A 14,189-nucleotide genomic window follows, 5' to 3' on the forward strand; every position below is an offset into this window, starting at 1 on the left:
TAATTTTTAAATTTTTTTTAATTTTAATTTTTTAATTATATTATTTTAATGTCCTTCCCAACCCAAACCATTCAGTGATTCTAAAATCCTGTCAGGTTTTGTAAAACAAAATTGTGTTCAGAAAAAAAGCTCCTTTTTCCTACACTAGACACACAGATGCTGGATAATTTCAGAACACAGAAACTGATTTGTTTACCCAATCCATTTTTTATTATTATCATTAAGTGGGGAAAAAAAAATATGGACAGACAAAAATTCCTTCAAAATTGTGCAATAATACATAGCAGAAATCAATGAATGAAAACAAAAACAAACAACCAAACAAATAAAGGACACAGAGTAGCAATTGAAATAGCACAACATTAAACTTCACTTAAAGAACCTGATTCAAAGGTGACACTACCTCTATTAGAGGCTGGCTGCTTGTGGACTGATGCAGGTTTGTAAGGATTAATTAGAATCTTGCAGCTATTTCCAGGAGCAAAGATGCTCTTGGGGTCCAAGAGTAGCTGAGTTATTGCACCATTTCCCTTCTCAAGTCCATTTGAAGGAGACTTGAAAGCTCTTTCAGAAAAGGTTTTGCTGGAAAAATGACATTTTGCTGTTTCATCAGCGAGCAGGTGAAGTTTGTCATTAAATATATTCTGATTCCAAGCATGGAGATGCTCACACTGAGCTGTGGCCCTGCCAGGAATGGGACTTGTGCTCAGGGAGGTTCCCTCGGCTCAGCTGGGGTTCCCTGGTGGGTAATGTGAGGGGTTTGGTGACTCTGGTGACAGGAGCAGTGAAATAACGTGAAATTACGTGAAATTTGGTGACCACCAAGGTGACCACAAACACAAAGCTCCTGTGGCCATGAGGCCACAAGATGTGGGTGCTGGCAGCCAGCTCTGCCTGTCTGCTCTTCCCTCCCCTTCCCAGCCGCCTCTGAGCTCCCAAACATCTCCATAATCTGATCAGTGTCCAAGGAAAAGTGGCTTTTCCTGGGGCTGAGCTCTCTCCTAAGGCTGTGTCAAGGTGGGAGCACCTGGAGCAGGTTAGGTCAGGGAGAGCTGGCTCTTCTGCACATTAAATATCTGCAGGCAGGGGTTTTCTCCCGAAATTTCACCCCTCTCTGAAATTCTCTTGCATTTTTCCTGGTGTTCAGGCCCTTGGCCAAACCCCTGCTCCAGCTGCTTCCTGCGTGGGCTCTGCTCTTGCTGGGTTCAGGAGATTTTACAGGGCTGGTGTCACAGACATCTTTTATGAAAAATCCTTTCCTTAGGATTTTTCCTCCTGAGGAGCCTCAGGAACAAAATGTAAACAATGGTTATCTGCTGCTGTGGAATGCAACAGGTGCATCTGGGATTGGTCTCATGTGGTTGTTCCTAATTAATGGCCAATCACAGTCAGCTGGCTCAGAGAGTCAAGCCACAACCCTTTGTTATCATTCCTTCTTTTTCTATTCTTAGCTAGCTTGATGAAATCCTTTCTTCTATTCTTTTAGTACAGTTTTAATATAATATATATCATACAATAATAAATCAAGCCTTCTGAAACATGGAGTCAGATCCTCATCTCTTCCCTCATCCTCAGACCCGTGTGAACACGGTCACAGGCTGACAACCCACACATGGGGTTTATTCAGACTGAAAAGAGCCTTTTATTGACTTTTAATAGGTCTGCAGCCTGGAAATGGTACCTACTTGTCCTTTCTTGTAAAAACCAAACCCCCAACACAAAAAAAGAGAACCTCGCAAAAAGCCTGAGCCAAAGCAAAAGAAGCCTCACGGTCCAAAACCTCAGCAGATTTTTGTGTTCAACTTTTGTCTTTTGTTCAAATGGACTTGAGAGTGCTCATGGGCCTCTGAAATGGGTGCAAACACAAATTAACTGCTGGAAGTTCCTCCTAACCAGGGTATTTCCCATACCCTTTTTTGATCCAAACATTTTACTGCATTCCTATAAAGCAAACTCAAACCACCTCCCGGAATTTAGGGTAGCAAGTCATGTCACGTCACATAAGGCTACTGAAAACGAAACCAGAACAAAATATACATCCACGTTCCATATTTACAGCAGAACCCTCCCACCCCCTGCATGTCTCCGTGAACAAGATTCCGTGCTTCAAAAGTTCATAAAAATATACAATTTACCCCAGAACTGCATGGGGTTCTCCCCACCTGGAGCCCAGACTCCTCTATCTCTACATATAAAATACACTAGCCCTGTGAAAGTTGCTTTGCTGAGAGCACAGTGGTGATTTTTGCAGTGAAGGGGAGGGTTTGGGGACACCTCTGAGTGGCTCTGCAGTGTCCCCAAGCCCCTGGGTGGCTCCACAGAGGGCTCTGCTCTGCCCATGCTGTGTTTGGGAGTTGGATTTAACCAAAAGTGCTGGGTTTGGGTACAAAATGCTTTGTTCTACACAATTGTCTCCGAGCCAGGAGCCTTTCAGAGTGGCCAGGAGTGACCTGGCCCCCAGGTGATGCCTGGAAATCTCCAGCCAAGGGATTTCTGCAGGATATAAAGTGGTTAAAAGGGTCCCCCTGGGCCAGACTCTAAATTCTGCTCATTTTACTGCAGCAGGATTTACCCTGGGGGAGTAAAATATCAGAATTTAACCCCTCCTAACCCTTACCAGAGAGGCACCAGATTTTGGGATGCTACATTGTAATTTTCAGTTACCTGTGCTAAAAAATTTTGCTTTATAAAGAAGGGGTTAAATACTCCTTTTCTCTGTTTTTAGGCTTCCTCTCCTGCATAAAATCTTTTGATTTATGTTTTTGAGGCTGGTTTAGCCTCTGGGTCAGAGTCTGGTCTCTCTGTGTAGCTATAACAAATTGAGCTGTGTGTACTGCGTTGGTTTTCCTCAAAAATTCAACTCCTGAACAGCACCTGATCCACTGACAAGGTAAAAATATTGCAACTCTGCGAGCTTGCTGCTTCTTATAAAAATCTGATTCTAGTTTGGTCCCAGCTTTGGTGGGGAGGAAAAAAAATCTGTCACCAGTATGGGAATGCTAACACCAGTAATTGAAAATAGAGTCAGTATTTCTCTAGAGTATCAAACCATCCAGACCTCAACTTTTTTTTTTTTATACATTTTTTCTATTGTGAAATTAAACGGATCAGTCACATATCAAAACATAGCTGGCCTCTCTCGTTTCATCTGTAGGAAGACTGCAATTATAAGTTAATTTACACAGCAAAAATACCTTTTGTTTTTCACAAAAACAGTGTGACAAGACAGTGTGCTGCATTTCCTGGTGAGAAGTTTTGCATATATCCAGCACAGCCAGGGGAGAGCCCTGAACGTCCTCTCCTGTCGTGCCCCTGGGTTGGCAGGTAGTGGTGAGGTTCACATTTTTTTGGTGAAATTCACATTTTGCTGTCACAAAATCAAAGCTCCAAACAAGTGGCAAGCAGACTCTTTGCATTTGGCTCTGCAGCCAGTATTGTGTCTGCTGGGAATGTGAGATGAGAAAATAACATGTATGTGTGTGTGTGTGTGTGTATTTATATTATTTCCAAAGCTGTAGGTAAAACTACAGCTGCTTTTTGGAAATTCTGATGAGGGAGCATCAAATCCCTGCTGTGGGCCAAATTAATTTAAATTTCTAGTAATTACTGCTCTGGGCGAGTGTGAAAAATCTGGATTTGCACACACTGGAGATTCCCCCTTCCATCCCACCACTGTGCTGAGGGAAGCTCCATGGAGGAGGGGTATCCTAAAAATACCTGGAAAATGAGTTTTAAGGTGCAAGTGGCAGTTTTTTGTTCCGGTGATGTGGTGGTTGTAAGCTCCAGATTAATCAAGCCCCATGTGATGGGCAGGGGCAGCAGCAGCAAATCCCCACATTTGGTGTGGGGATATTTTTGACTTCCCACAGCAGCAGGAAGCTAAAAATCACCCCTAAAAAATATGCTGCTGTACTTTAAGATTGCTCAGAGATTGGGTCTTTAAAAGGGAGAAAAAGTCAGTGAAAATGAGGGGTTTTATTATCATGGCAAGGACAATGATGGGGATGCCAAGATACGACTGCCTTGCGAGATAAAGTGGCACATGTTCTACACAAGAATGTGTACAATGTCTGACGACTCTGGAAATCTGTTCCTCACCAGATTTCCCAATAAATTAACACAACAAAAATACTTTCATATAAAACAAAGTCCAAAGGATTTTTTTTTTTTTGTCCTAAAGTAAAAGCAAAACCTTCAGGGACTATATTATCTCTCTCTACATATATAATCTCCTGAATTTTTTCTTTTTTTAAATAAATTTATTCTTGTCTTAGAAAAATAAAATGAGTAGCCAATTTAGTCAACGGAAAATATCTCACAGACTTAAAAGCATGCCCAGCAAGCATAGCCTTGTAAGACTAAATTAATGTTAAATCAAAGCAATTTGTTACTCAACCAACCTAGTCTGCAATTCACAGTTGATTACTACAAAGTGTATTCTTAAAATTATTATTATTTTTTTCTTTTTTTGGCCCATATAAAAATAACGTATTGCAACTCAAAGTGCATTTTTAAAATAAACAATCAACTATTTTTATCAAATAAAATATTTACACCATTTGGTTTTGTACAGTCAGAAATGAGCTTCAGGCAATGACCATGGGGACGTCGTCTGAAAATCCAGTTATCATTGGGGCTTCATCGTCCTCATCTCCTGGAAAACAAACCCAAAACAGAGCTGTTAGGGGGCACTTAAAAAATCTGGGTTTTATCCTCAGCACTTTAAAATCTGGTTTTAAGTGATTTGCATTGGAAGGAGGGGCTTAATTTAATAAAAATATTGGTTGGGAAAATTTTGGCGGTTGGACTTGATCGTCTTGAAGGTCTTGTGATTTGTACTCTGAGATCAAATCCATAGAGATTGTGATGCCAGAGTGGCCCAAACCAAGACAAAGAATTAATTCTTGCGCTGACTTCACATCCTCAATGCATTTTTAGGTGATTTGCATTGGAAGGAGGGGTTTAATGTGGTAAGAATGTCTGGTTGGGAAAAGTTTTGGCAATTGGACTTGATGGTCTTAAAGGTCTGTGCAACCTAAACTATTCCATGATTCTGTGATTTGCACTCTGAGATCAAACCCATAGAGATTGTGATGCCAGAATGGCCCAAACAATGATAGAAGAATTATTCTTGCCCTGATTTCACATCATCAATGCATTTCTAAGTGATTTGCATGAGAAGAAGGGGCTTAATTTGATAAAAACATTTTGTTGGGAAAACTTTTGCTGGTTGGACTCGATCTTGAAGATCCTTCCAAGTTTAACAACACTGTAATTCTGTGATTTGTACTCGGAGATCAAATCCATAGAGACTGTGATACCAGAATGGCCCAAACCGTGATAAAGAATTAATTCTTGCCCTGATTTCACATCCTCAGTGTGTTTTTAAGCAATTTGCATCGGAAAGAGAGACTTATTTGATAAAAATGTTTGGTTGGGAAAACTTTTGCCAGTTGATGATCTTGAAGATCTTTTCCAAGTTTAACGACTCTTTAATTCTCTGACTTGTACTCTATGACCAAACCCATCGAGGTTGTGCTGCCAGAGTGTCCCAAACCGCGATAAAGAATTAATTCCTGCCCCGATGTCACGGCCCCAGTGCTGTCCCCAGGTGCCACCAGGGCCACGTACCCAGATCATCCCCCGAGGAGAAGATGGCCGAGCCCAGGCGCGAGCTGTAGTGGCTGTTGGCGAAGGCAGTGAAGCTGCTCTGGAGCCTCCTGTGCCTCATGTAGAGCACCACGAAGCCAATGCCCAGGGTCACCAGCAGCAGGAACAGCACGGGCACCACGATGGCAGCCACGTCCGTGGCCTGACCCGATTTGGTGGCTGAGGGGTCTTTACCTGGTGAGGGAGGGACACAAGTGCTGTTTGAGCACATCCCTGGTCACAATGGGACACAAAATAAAACAACACAGACACTGGAACTCCAAGGTAAGAAGAAGGGAAAAGAAAGGAAGTTTATTTCCTGCCTCTAGTGTTTATAGACTTTCAAATGTGACAGCGGATTGGGGTGGTGGTGTTCGCAGGGGTCCCAGGACAAGGGAAAAGATGAGAATCTTGACTCCTGTCACAGACATCTTTTATGAAAAATCCTTTCCTTAGGATTTTTTCCTCCTGAGAAGCTGGGAGGCCTCAGGAACAAAATGCAAACAATGGTTATCTGCTGCTGTGGAATGCAACAGGTGCATCTGGGATTGGTCTCATGTGGTTGTTTCTAATTAATGGCCAATCACAGTCCAGCTGTCTGGACTATCTTGGTCAGCCACAAACCTTTGTGCTATCATTCTTTTTCTATTCTTAGCTAGGCTTCTGATGAAATCCTTTCTTTTAGTACAGTTTTAATGTAATATATATCATAAAATAATAAATCAAGCCTTCTGAAACATGGAGTCAACATTCTCTTCTCTTCCCTCATCCTCAGACCCCTGCAAACACTGCCACAGACTCCATGTTTCAGAAGGCTGATTTATTATTTTATTTTATATATTATATTAAAATAAATTTATATATTAGAACTTACTAAAAGAGTGGAAGAAAGGACTTCATCAGAAGGCCAGCAAGGAATAGAAAGGAATGATAATAAAATCTTGTGGCTGCTCACAGCCTCGACATTGGTGATCAAGTAAAAACAATTTCACATGCTGGGTAAACAATTCTCCAAATCACATTCCAAAGCAGCAAAACATGGAGAAGCTGAATCTTCTCAGGAGAAAAGAGCCTAACAAAAGGATTTTTCTTAAAATGTGTCTGTGACAGATTGGAGGATGAACTTGCCACCTCTGCAATGACACTGGACAAACCAACAGTCCATCAAATTTCTCCTCCTCCAGAGAGGAATGTAAACCAATAATTATTTACATAAAACTGCGCAAGAAACTCCATTACAAGAATTTAAACATCAGAAGGCTTAGGAGAACTTAGAAGAACAGGGCGACACATCCCTAAAGAATTTATGAGGCTTCCTGAGTGTTTTTTAAGGAGGATGAGGAGGAAATGGGGACTCACCTGTTCCCAGCTCGTCATAGAGAAGCGTGGCTGGCTCCCCACACATCTGCCCCCCGTACAGGCACCGTGCCTGCACACTGAATGAGTAATTGTGGCCCATCTTCAGGTTGGACACCTTGAAGAAGTTCTCTGTGGTGTTGCCCAGGTAGGCTGTGATGTTCATCAAGCTGTCAAACATGTGAATCTCGTAGCCCTGAGGGAAACACAAAGCCCAAGTCACTCAGCTGCAGAGGGCGGGTTTGCTCCTTCCAAAAGGGCTTGGAAATTTGGTTTTCCTCCTGGATCTGGCTTTGATGAACCCTGCTGGGAGGGAGCAGGGTGGAGTCTCCTCCAGGAAGCCCTGCTGGTGTGCCCTGACCTTGGCCAGTTTAGGGAGGAGAGATTTCTCTTCTGCCAAGTGACAGGATGAGAGGGCACGGCCTCGAGCTGTGCCAGGGGAGGATTTTAGGAAAGATTTCTTCACTAAAAGGGTTGTTAAACATCGGAAGGGCTGCCCAGGGAGTCCCCATCCCTGGATGTTCAGGAAACAACTGGAGGTGGCACTCAGCGCTCTGGGCTGGGGACAAGGTGGGGACTGGACACAGCTCGGACCCAATCTTGGAGGGCTTTTCCAACCTACATGACTCTGGTTTGGTTTGTTTGCTCTACTCTATCCTTAGCACACACCACAGCCCATCCAAGCAGAGTCCAGGAGGGAGAGGGTTTTTTTGGTGCAGTTTTCTCCTTGCCCATGCTCTGACAGACAACATTTCACGGATTTCCTATCCAAGTCTGAATAACAACTTTTCAGACTTCCTGGCATGGCAGGGCAGTGTCCTTTCCTCAGTCCTTTCACACAGGGGACAATTGTCCTTTTCTAGCAGGATAATTATGTTCCTAAAAGGTGACTGATTGGATCTATCAGCTTCAGAGCCTCAGCCATGACATGAATTTTAGTGAGCCCTTCTAGAGGGCTCACCAAGGACAGGATGGATTTCAGAGCCTGTGAAAGGAGCCTTGCACTGACTCTGCTCCAGGATTTTCTGTAGGGCAGGAGGCACAGCAAAACTTACCCGGCTTTCATTGAAATTACTTTCCTTCAGTGCCAAACTCTTCCAGAAAAGCAGAATATGGTCGTTTTCAGTGATGATTTTTAAGGCGTCCGGTGCAGAGAGAGGGACTGCAAATGGGAAAAAGTGGAAGCAGGTGAGGTTGTAGCACTGGTGGCACTTTCCTCTTACACAAATGGAGTAAATTCTGAAAGTTAGTGGGGTTTTCTAGGGATCAGCACAATACTCTGCTTGGAAAAGGGATGTGCTGGAGGAGAGGATGCAGGAGGGATTTTTCACTGGGAGGGCTGTGGTGGTACTTGGCGATGTGTACACAGCCAAACTAGTGCCTTTCCCCTCTCCATTTATCAGAAGGAAAACATTGGGTATCACTGGAGAAGCTTCCTCTCCAGTGCTGATATTTTGGGGTGTAACCACCTCCCAAAATTGGGCTTTGCCTGTGGGAGAGGACCAAGAGCTGCAGGAACATTCCTGCAGCCTCAGGGTGGGCGCTGTGTCCCTCACCTGTGTTGATCTTCATGCTGGACTCCTTGCTCATGTTTCCCAGCTGGACAATCACGTGGTATTTCCCTCCTGGCTCCAGTTTCTTTATGGTGTACTCCACCGTGCTGTTCTGGCTTTTCACTTTGTAGATTTTATCTGTTTTCCTCACCAAATCTTTAACTGCCACGGCATAGAGCTGGATGGGGAGGAAATGGATGGAAAAAAAAAAATAATTTTCCTGCAGAATTTCAGCTAAACAGTGGTAGGACATTAAACAGGGTGGGTAAAATTTGCTTTAAATCAAGGCTGAGCTTTACAGAAAACCTGGGGAGCAAAATTCCAAGCCTCTCTCTGGATCCCTGCCCAAAATCAGCATTTACTGATACAGAAAAAGACTGATACAGAAAATCAGCATTTACTGATACAGAAAATTACGGAAAATCAGCATTTACTGATAGAGAAAATGCAGTCAGTGGAACAGACGAGAGCAGGAGGAAAAGCTCAGGCTGTATTCTCAGTGAATCACAAGGATGCAATGCAAACCCCTGCCCTGTCAGCCTCCAGCTCTGCTGGGAAGGTTTCTACCTCCAAACTTTTGCTATTAAAGTCTCTGGAGCAGAATGGGAGGGGAAAGCTTGCTGAGAAAATGACCGGCCTTCAATGGAGCGAGACCTGAGTGTATTCCAGCGTGGCAGAGAACAGAACTGGGCTTTGTTGAGGCAGGAGCAGTGCCCCAGCCCAGCCTTACCCTCCTGGGCAGAGCCAAAGCCCAGAAAGGTGTTTTGGCACATGCCCAGGGCTGGTTTTAGACATGGTCAGCAACAGATATCCCAGACCTGGCTCTTTTTTTGTGTTACACTCCTGAGCTGATGGCCAGCAGGGAGGAAACCAAGATGTTGGAGGTGTCAGCACTTTGATTTTATGCGGAGCACAGACCTGACCTCAGGCTTTCTCCAGCAGAAGAAAATGAGACAGAGTAAAAATTCTGCAGAGCAGAAATCCATTTTGATTTAGGTGAAACGTACATCTTTAAGTCTGTGTAGCCTGACTGCAAGGCCCAAGCTCAAGGGAAACTGCTTCAATGAAGGACAGAGGTAAGGGGGGCAGACAGAGAGACTGCTGTGAAAGCAGGTCAATCTGACCTAAGAATTGTTTCTGATAAAGAAGAACCAGCAGCAAACATCACGCAAGATTCGTAAAAATGAATGTGTATGAACCTAGTGTGAAATTGTATGCATATGTATTTAAGAGAGAGATAAAAAGGGACCTGAAAGTTCCCTTTTTGGGAACCTGAAGTTCCCAAAAGTACACATGTCTTTTAAAGAAAGTAATCTCCACATGTGTCCAGCGCTCCAATAACAAACATATCGTCATTACAACTTTCACAAAGTTGTAGAGTTTTTAGCTATCTCCAGAAAACAAAAGGCAAGGATCTGTTTTTGGGGCAGGATTTAGCGTTCACAGGGCCAGCAGGAGGCTCTGTGAGGGGTTACCATGTCCTGGTCGGGCGAGTCGTAGGGCGATTCCCACTTGATGACGGCGAACGTCTTGCCGGTGCGCACGGCGTGCAGGTGGCGCGGCGGCAGCCGGTTATCCGGGATCATCTTCACCACCACGGAGTCAGACGGGGGCCCTTGGTAGGGAGACACCACCCGCACCTGGGAGGGAGGCACAGAGGTCAGGGCAGCGTCCTGGGGGAGCCAGGGGCGGGCAGGGGGAGGAGGAGGAGGATGGGGAGCCCACCAGGAACAGGTACTGCTCGTCGCGCTGCACCAGCACCGTGGCGTTGTGCGCGCTGGTGGTGCTGTTGTGGGGGCTCCTGTACAGCTCCAGGAAGGACGTGGCGTAGAAAATTCCATAGATCTGAGGAGGAAAAAGCACAGCAGGGATTGGCACAACCCAGAGCATCCCCTGGCTGCTGTGGGAAATGGATTTGTGGAGAATTCTCAAAGTCTGACGGGAGGTTTACGTGGCGCGTATCTGTGTGTAAACCTTGAGATAAGAAATGTTGACTTAGAAATGTCATGGGATAGGATGGATATGGTTGGGAGAGAAATGGAGCTAGAAAAAGACATTGTAGAGACAGAAATGGAGGTAGAAACAGATATTGTAGAGACAGAAATGGAGGCAGAAACAGATATTGCAGAGACAGAAATGGAGCTAGAAACAGATATTGTCAAGAGAGGAATGGAACTAGAAACAAATATTGTTGAGAGAGAAATGGAACTAGGAATAGATATTGTAGAGAGAGAAATGGAACTAGAAGCAAGTTTTAAAAGATGGTTTTATAACTAAGACTAAATAAAAGGGAGAAATGTTGAGTTAGAAATGTCATGGGATAGGATGGATATGGTTGGGAGAGAAATGGAGCTAGAAACAGATACTGTAGAGAAAGAAATGGAGCTAGAAACAGATATTGTTTAGAGAAAAATGGATCAAGAAACAAGTTTTAAAGGATGGTTGTCTACATAAGACTAGATACTTTGGAGAAATGTTGAGTTAGAAATGTCATGGAATAGGACATATTTTTGAGAGGGAAATGGAACTAGAAACAAGTTTTAAAGGATGGTTTTGTATATAAGACTGGATATTTTGGAGAAATAGGACTATGAAAGATGAACTGTAGTAGGATTTATGTGGAGTAATTTTAGATTATTGGTTTTAAGGTATTTACAGTGTGGTGTGGTAAAAGTTGATAGGTTAAGAAATGCTTATAATGTATTGTAATTAGGAAATAGAATTCTGTCAGATTTTGATAATTTTCTATAAATCCATTTCCCACTGGCTATCACTTTTTAGGGGCATGAAGCAAAGACCCTTTTCCTGCTTTTCCCTCTGTCTTGCCCAAGTTCAATCTGCCCACTTTCCTTTGAACTCCCAACCCAAAACCCCTGAGCTCAGCTCAGGTGACAGCAGCTGATTCAGAGGCTGCTGGAGCATTGCGCTGTGTTTGAGCCACTTCTCACTGCAACAAACACAAGAAACCTTGCTTTGCTTCTGTTTAAAAGGCAGGAGGTTCCTTCCCTCATCATCCCCAAAATTTTCAGGGCCTTGGAATTCAACCCAAACAATTTATCCTGGTTTCAGGGGGGTTGTGAGCTGCTCTGAGGGAAGGGCTGGTGCCTTACCACATTCCTGGGGCCAGTCCAGCTGCATTCCACGGCCGTCTGGTTGATGGCCTTGGCCTTGAGGCTGGGGGACACTGGCCTTGTGCCACCGGTCACCACGTGCACAAAGGACAGAGGGCTGTCACCCAGCTCTGTCTTAGCCCAAGCAGAAATTTCATAGGGGGTGTGAGCTGTCAGATTGGCCACTGAGCAAGAAGAGAAAGAGGCACTGTTAGGTGAGGCAAAGCACAGCAAGAGCGGGGTGTGAGCACGAGGGAAGGGTCAGCATCACAAACAGGCAGGAGCCTGCCTCTCCTGGGCTGTACTTTCATGATTTTGCAGTAATTTCCTTTATACTAAAGCATCTGAGACTCTGGAATCCAATCCAGCCTTGCTTTTCTGTGCCTGGATGATTTCACAAATCCACACTGAGATTTTCCCAAACCAGAAATGTCATTACTGTGTGCAAGCCCAAGAAATCCTTGTCCTGTTTCTGCTCCGTTTGGCAGATTAAAAACAGAACAACAAACAAAACCCCATGTGATGAGAAAGGACTGGTGCAGCACTGGGGGTAAATCCCAAATCTGCTTTGAAATCTCCAGGTCCTCAGAACAGAGAATTTGCTGCTTTGTCCTGTCCAGATTTAAACAGGATTGCTTAAAGAGAACTACTAGTAGCAAAAAAGAAATAAAATAATCCAATAACCTCTCACAAATCCTTCTGCTTAGTGTTGACCAAAGCAAAGCTTTCTATTTTGAGCAGAATTTACCTTTTTGGATGGACTTTTCTCCTTCTATAACCAGAGTCCTTTTTTCCTGCCTGTGGCTATCGAATGTCCAGTAGATGTTGACCACGTAGCCACTGACCTGTCAAGGCCAAGGACACAGAGCCATCAGCTCAGCTGGTGCACACAGGGAACCAGGGCTACTGTCAGACCCCTGACAGTCCTTGCATTGTATTTTCCATCCCAATTAAGAGCCCCAGGGCAGTCTGGGAGCAGGAAGAAATGATTTTGCACGAAATAATTGGTAATTGCAATGCTTCAGCGGGTGACAAATTCTCCCAGCCTCTATTCGCCATTTCCCCAGGTCAGATGGAAGGGGAAAAACTCCTACCTTGATATTCGTGGTCATTTTTAGGCTGAAACTTATGGAGTCCTCAGTGTAGCTCTCAATGTGGATGACAGGGGGAGGAATGACTGGGAGGAAAGAGAGAAAAGACATGTTAGCACAGCACAAAGAAATAAAAATATTTCTTGAAAGGGGACAGATAAAATACAGATTTTTGTGTTAAAAGCTCCCAGAACAGGACATCCCAACCTTGCCTAAGCCAGTCCCCCTCAGAAAAGACACTGATTTTTAACTCCAGCACTGAAAAGCTGCTTTATCTGTGCCTTGCTCAGTGCAGGCTGGAGCTGGAGGGGTCTGGGCAAAGGGATTTCCCTCTGAACTCAGCAGGGTGAGCTCCTATCCCAGGAAACAGCTCCTGCCCTTCCAAGGAGCTGCTGAGGAGCATCAGGAGCTGTTGGTGCTGAGCCCTCCTGCAAAACCTGAAGTCAGAGCTGTTTCTGTTCCTTCCACCTCTGTTTTTCTAACCATCAGGTAATTCACATTATCTGGATCCTGCACTTTGAGCAGCCTGGTGTTTTCTTTCCCTTCTTTCATCTGCCAAATTAGCTGACAATTTTGATGCAGGGACATAAGTTTGGATGGAAAACTTGGCATGAATACAAACGACTTCAAAAGGCTTTTCTTAAAAAGCAAAAACAGGTTGGGAAGGAAATGATTTACTGTGCTGTTTGAGTTTCTCTGCTGTGATGTTGTGATAGTTCTTGGGAGCTGTGGTTGTTTTTATGGTCTGAACCTGCAGGAGGAGCCACAATAATTGTGACCTAAGAGGGAGAAGGATGAGCCAGCATCCTTTTAGAGTGAGAGTGATGGAGTTGGTAATTTCTTGTCTATCTGGAGGCAGAATTTGGCCTACAAAAGTCTGAGGGAATCTGTCTGCAGCTTGGGAGAGGGAGGACAGGCTCCTGCTCAGTTCCAGGGCATCACATCCATCCCCTGTGCAAGGAAGAGGCAGTGACCCCCTCCAGAGATGCCACTGAACTCTGAGGCAGCTCAGGATGAGAGAAAAATTCACTTTTTAGAGGTCATTTTCAACACAGCAAAGCTGTGAAAGGCTCAGCAGGGAGAATAAAGGGCAGGGAGGTGGCTCTGGATGCTGCTCCTCTGCCTTGTGGTCACCCAAACAACTTTTACCTTTGCCTTTGACCGTGGTGATGGACTTGGGTTCACTCCAGTTTCCCACCCCTCGGCTGGTCACTGCAGCAACCTTTGGAAACCAGAGGGAGAGGGACCATGAGCAACATTTCACAGTGCAAACAGAGAGAGGAGGTGAGAGCAAGGTTACAGACCTGGCGGGGCTCCTGGGAACGGGACTTGGAAGCAAACAATGGCTTAATTACTCGGCAATAAAATGCTTAATGCAGAGATAAAGCCGAGTGCTTAAAGTCAATTAAAGGGATCTAAGAGGAGGGAGG

General features: G+C 44.5%; 1 protein-coding gene across 1 annotated transcript in view; it reads right to left on the reverse strand.

Annotated features, from left to right (window-relative positions):
* Positions 1-200: 200 nt before the first annotated feature.
* Positions 201-14,189, reverse strand: part of SORL1 (sortilin related receptor 1) — a 48,087-nt gene continuing 34,098 nt past the window's right edge. Inside the window, exons 37-47 of the mRNA XM_058819035.1 lie at positions 13,909-13,981; positions 12,763-12,845; positions 12,417-12,513; positions 11,669-11,853; positions 10,284-10,403; positions 10,034-10,198; positions 8,562-8,736; positions 8,061-8,167; positions 7,009-7,201; positions 5,632-5,844; positions 201-4,654 (exon numbers count right to left, since the gene is read on the reverse strand). Of these exons, the coding sequence (XP_058675018.1) occupies positions 4,587-4,654; positions 5,632-5,844; positions 7,009-7,201; positions 8,061-8,167; positions 8,562-8,736; positions 10,034-10,198; positions 10,284-10,403; positions 11,669-11,853; positions 12,417-12,513; positions 12,763-12,845; positions 13,909-13,981 (1,479 nt within the window). The 3' untranslated portion in view covers positions 201-4,586. The remainder of the gene's footprint in view (positions 4,655-5,631; positions 5,845-7,008; positions 7,202-8,060; positions 8,168-8,561; positions 8,737-10,033; positions 10,199-10,283; positions 10,404-11,668; positions 11,854-12,416; positions 12,514-12,762; positions 12,846-13,908; positions 13,982-14,189) is intronic.

This window comes from Ammospiza caudacuta, chromosome 23 (assembly GCF_027887145.1).
Source record: "Ammospiza caudacuta isolate bAmmCau1 chromosome 23, bAmmCau1.pri, whole genome shotgun sequence".
Taxonomy (NCBI): domain Eukaryota; kingdom Metazoa; phylum Chordata; class Aves; order Passeriformes; family Passerellidae; genus Ammospiza; species Ammospiza caudacuta.